At 41.1% G+C, this 5,000-nt stretch overlaps 1 protein-coding gene across 1 annotated transcript in view; it reads right to left on the minus strand.

Annotated features, from left to right (window-relative positions):
* The window catches only part of LOC137977160 (serine-rich adhesin for platelets-like), a 20,416-nt gene that overhangs the window by 6,248 nt on the left and 9,168 nt on the right, over window positions 1-5,000 (minus strand). Inside the window, exons 3-4 of the mRNA XM_068824433.1 lie at window positions 4,199-4,509; window positions 3,588-3,723 (exon numbers count right to left, since the gene is read on the minus strand). Coding sequence (XP_068680534.1) covers window positions 3,588-3,723; window positions 4,199-4,509 — 447 coding nt within the window. The remainder of the gene's footprint in view (window positions 1-3,587; window positions 3,724-4,198; window positions 4,510-5,000) is intronic.

The raw sequence follows: 5,000 nt of genomic DNA on the forward strand, positions 1-5,000 counted from the left end.
GGGTGCTTGTAGACGCGGTACAGAACTCCACCTTTCACTTCAAATGAAGTCTCAGCCTGGCCTCTCGCAACTACGTCATCTTTCTCCAAAAATTTCTGTAGGCTCTCGTCATCACGCTGCATCTGCTTGAGCTTTTCTCTATCAATTACAGGGCTTTCTTTGGTATCCGGTACCTTCAACGGAATATGTTCTCCAGCTTTCTTAGCTTGACTTCTCGTGGTTACAGCACAAGCTTCTTGTACAGGAACTTGCCAGCTTGGGTCTGGGTCGTCAGCGGCTCTTGCGCCTGGTACATTACCAATAATCAAATCATAAACAGCATCGGGAAGACACTGCGCTTCCACCTGGCCCTTGAGATAAGGTGTATCAACATCAATCTTTGCGATGGGAACTTTCCTTGCCGTATTGTCAATGAGCAGCATAACATTAAATTCGCCAGTAAACTGATCCTCAGACACAAGGTCCCTCTTTACTACAATTCCACTACAACCAGTATCTCTCAGGACATCAACAGGCTTCTCTCCAATTCTACCTTTCACGACAGGCATTTTACTTCTCACTCCGGTCAACGGTTCAATACAAGCACTACTCAACAATGGAATCTTCTTACCACAGGCTAACAGCAGCTTATCATCTTTAATACAGGCCTTAACTTCTTCATCAGTAGGTTTAACCTCAGGGGGCTGAACTAAACAACTGGCACTCACTTGACCGCGCTGTACAGGGTTACCATCCTTACTTTGTCCTCCTGATCTGCGTCCACCTGATCGACAGTTTCTAGCTTCATGTCCCTGCTTACCACATAGGAAACACTTTCTTGTTAGGGTTGGGCAGTTGACAGCTTTATGACCTCGGGTGTTGCACTTAAAGCAATGCAAAGCTGGTGGATTAGTCTGCATGTTCTTGGCTTCGTCCCTCTCAGGCTGCACTGTTGGCTTTCTGCTCGCTGAGCTGAACAAATGTTTACCATGAGCCTCCCAGTACTGGTCAGCGATCTTCGCAATCTTTGCTAGAGTCTCAGGTGCCCTTTCTCGCAGGTGAATTGCCAAATCCTTAGGGCAAGAGTCAATAAATTGTTCTTTCACGATCAAGTCCTTAAGACCATCAAAGGTTCGCGCAGTATCCGAAAGCTCTAGCCAACGTAACAGGTATCTCTCCAGTCGCACAATAAACTGCTCCGGACTTTCGTCAACTTCTGGTTTGGATGCTCTAAATTTTCGACGATAGCCGTCCTCGGTAAGGTCATATCTCTTCATTAACGCAATCTTTACCCTGTCATAATCCTTAGCTGCGTCCTCCGATAGACGTGAATACACTTCTAGTGCCCGTCCAGACAACAGAGCACTGAGCTTCGATGCCCATCCATCTTTTTTCCACTTAGCTGTCTCGGCAAATCTCTCGAACCTCTGCAAATACGCGTCCAAATCGTCTTTGCCATCAACAAACGACGGGAGTTTAGGTGCCTTAGCCCGATCCTCTCTCACTTCAGGACGCCCGTCAGCACTCTCCACAGCCAAACGTGCAATTTCCAGCTCATGTTCTCTTTTTGCCGCTTCAATAGCCTCTTTCTGTTTCAACAGCTCGGCTTCCATCTCCAATTTTCTTAGTTCGCGTTCTTGTCGTCTAGTTTCTCTCTCTTCATCTTCTCTTCTGCGCCTTTCCTCTTTTTCTTCCTCTTCCTTTCTTTTATCCTCCTCAAGCATTCGACGTCTCTCTTCTCTTTCTTCTTGTAATTGCCTCTTTTTTTTCTTCTCTTTCTTCCTGTTCCCTTCTTCGTTCTTCTTCAAATTGTCTGCGTTTCTCTTCTTTTTCTTCCTGTTCCCTTCTTTTTTCTTCCTCTTCCTTTCTTCTTTCTTGTTCTAACTTTTGTTGCTTCTCTACAAACTCGAGCAGCTTTTCTCCTTGCAATCCAAATTCTTTTCCCATCTGCAAAAGCTTTTCCATTTCCATAGCAGTATTCCACAGCAAAAACACAATATACTCTCTTGTACAGTTCTCCTTACTTTAGCTGTAACTCCTTCTTGAATTGTCCTTTCCTGGTTTCTGTAGTAGGCAAACAAATGAATTCCTCTCCCGGACAGGCCCCCAATGTTACGAGTTCGAATGTTTAGAGGAGAGGTAGCTTGCAGACTAAACTGAACGCAGGGTTGTCGGAACAACAACAAGAAGATTTATTCCAAAAATGAACGTAGTTTCCACGAAGTAAACTCTAAACAACACGTACTTGATAAACTTACACGGCCTCCGCCAACTTGAATGCACACAGCTTCTGTCACACTTGACTAAACACGGCTAACGCCAACTCTCTTCGCTTGTGAAAAACTAGTTAGAAAAACACTCCGCTTGAACTCGTCTACTTATATACTCTGACAATAAACTTCTAGAACTTTCTAAATTAGTAATCAATCTAATTATAGAAAGATTACAAAACACACCGATTTAGAAACGCTTACGTACAAACCTAAATATAAACAAACTACGAACTCTCGCGAAGATTCTAGAAAGTAACGCTTGTCACGCAATACTATTTTTCGTAACACAGGATTCCAAAATGAAATCGAACCTATAACCTTCTTATTACTCATATTTGGAAGCTGATCTGGCACTGATATGGGTTCGGGTGAAGGTTTAATTTTTCGAGTAAAAGCATGATACTGCTAAAGATAAACAACTGAAAGCGCTAGTCCACGCTAACGTACTTCAACAACTATGAGTTTAAAAGGAAGTCATTATTACAGTATTATAATATAAAATGGTAATAATAATAATAATAATAATAATAATAATAATAATAATAATTGTACGATACATAATAACTACAAAATGGTAACAGCAGCTGCAAGATAAATTATTTACAATGAATATTTTTTATTATGCTTATATTTATTGGCCAGAGTTAATGGAGCAGCAACAATATTATAGACCAAATGCATAAATGGCAGCCAAAAATATATTCTTTTGTTTATGTGCTAATAAGACTCACCAGCTTCGCTCTTATGCAACATTTATTTTGTATTTTGTCCATGCAAACGAGGCTAGTGAGTCTAATTAGCGCATAAACAAAAGTACATTTTTGGCCGCCATTTATATGCATTCAGTCTATTTGTGTCCTCAATAGACCAAATCGGCTAGCTCAATATTATACCCAATTCAGACCCTTTGGGAATAAAAAGTTTTGTTCCAGGTATTTCCGTATCATTTAACCTGATAATGCAAATACAATACAGAATAAATAATATAATAAACAATCTTAACCCCAGGAGATTTGAATTGGTAGTCAACCTTGAGTGAGTCCATTTGGTCTATTAAGAGCAAAAAAATTAATGATTGCAAACAAATATAGAACAGGTGCTTAGAAACAGGACATACCTGTCATGCTAATTGAGTAGCTGACTGATTATATGTGATGATTGAAAATCATCACATAATATGTATACAGGTGCACAGGCAAAAACGTTTCATGGCTTTGCCACCCAAATGGCAAAGGGGGCTATCTATCTACATTGCCGAAGGAAGTGTTAAGTGCAACAATTAACCGTATACAACTTTGATGAAAAAAACAATCTGAAGCTGATTTTGTCTCTTACCTGTTGGTGTCACTCTTGGTGTTCCATTCTTTGCACTTTTAGGTGGGCTTGGCAGTTTCTTCAAAAGCTGAACCTGAGACTTCAGAATGTCTTTGACAAAAAAATCAAGTTCTGCTTCAGAGTCTGTTGTTACGTCCTAAGAAAAGAAAACAGCAATAATTTATTATTTAAGTCTCACTGGCTCAGGACAAGGTTACTGCAAGCAGGTCCAGTCTGCCCTACTCTTCTTGGCAGCCTGCGTGTTCATTAATGTCCCACACCAGTGATGTGAGATGGGGGCTAATTGCCTGTTTTCGTATCCGAAGATAAGAATCTAAAGTCTAACTACTTGCAGATTTCATAAATTAGAAACTTTCTCCTCAGTTCTCTGGCTACCAGTTCCACCAATTAAGTTGAACACTCAATCTCTGGCATGGTAGTCTGACGCTAAATCCGCTGAGTCGAACGGTTTGTTCTTGAAGAGGATTTGAAGCTCGGGTTCTTCTCTTTATTTCCAACTCTCTCAGTTATCCGCTTACAACTTTGAGATACTTCTAATGTCTGTACCTGTAATGAGAATGCTTATATGATTCCCCATATCTTTTCATAAGCAATTCTATCTCACTTTTTACCTTATCAGTGATGACCTTCCCACTGTTAGTCCTGTTCACAGAGGGAGAATTTAATATTGTGCCATCATTGGCTATGGGATGTCGCAAAGCCTTTTCCAGGACACTGTTACTGTTATTTCCTGGCAAAGAATCCACCTTAGGTTCTGTGATGGCTTCAACAGATTGAACTCTGTCTGCAGATGATGAAATGGAAATGACAGGCAGAGGGTTGTCAATGGACATCTGTACAGTTGATGTCACATTTGGTCTTGCTTGCTGCTTCCGAGACGCAGAGGCTGACCGTTGTTTGGCAGTAGCTTCATCGGAAATTTCTGGCAGTGATAGGAAAGATAATTTTGATAATTGAATTCATAAATCTAGGTGTATATCTCATCTGTTTTATACCACTTTGAAATCAATCACAGAGGATCCCAAAGTAATGGTAATGGTAATGAATTTATATATAGCGCATTTTCTATTTCCATATTCAAATGCGCTTCACAAGCAAGTGACCCATGGCTGAGATCGGACATCAGCATATACAGGCCCAGCTGGCAGCCGCTATCAGTTCATTAGCGATCTCACCCCCGCAGCAAGTGAATGAATGAATTGAGGCCTGACCACAACACCGGGAGCTCCATTGAATGGTTGTGAGACGGAGTCTACGGTTTATAGTCCTTATCTCAGAAGACTTCAAAGTCTAATCATTTGTAGATGTAATTACCAAGGCAGTACTTTCTCCTCAGTTATTTAAAGACCCTGAGTGTTGGTCCGGCCGGAGTTGAACTCACGACCTCCCGTATGGCATGCTTAACCAACTGAG

This window comes from Montipora foliosa, chromosome 11 (assembly GCF_036669935.1).
Source record: "Montipora foliosa isolate CH-2021 chromosome 11, ASM3666993v2, whole genome shotgun sequence".
Lineage (NCBI taxonomy): Eukaryota > Metazoa > Cnidaria > Anthozoa > Scleractinia > Acroporidae > Montipora > Montipora foliosa.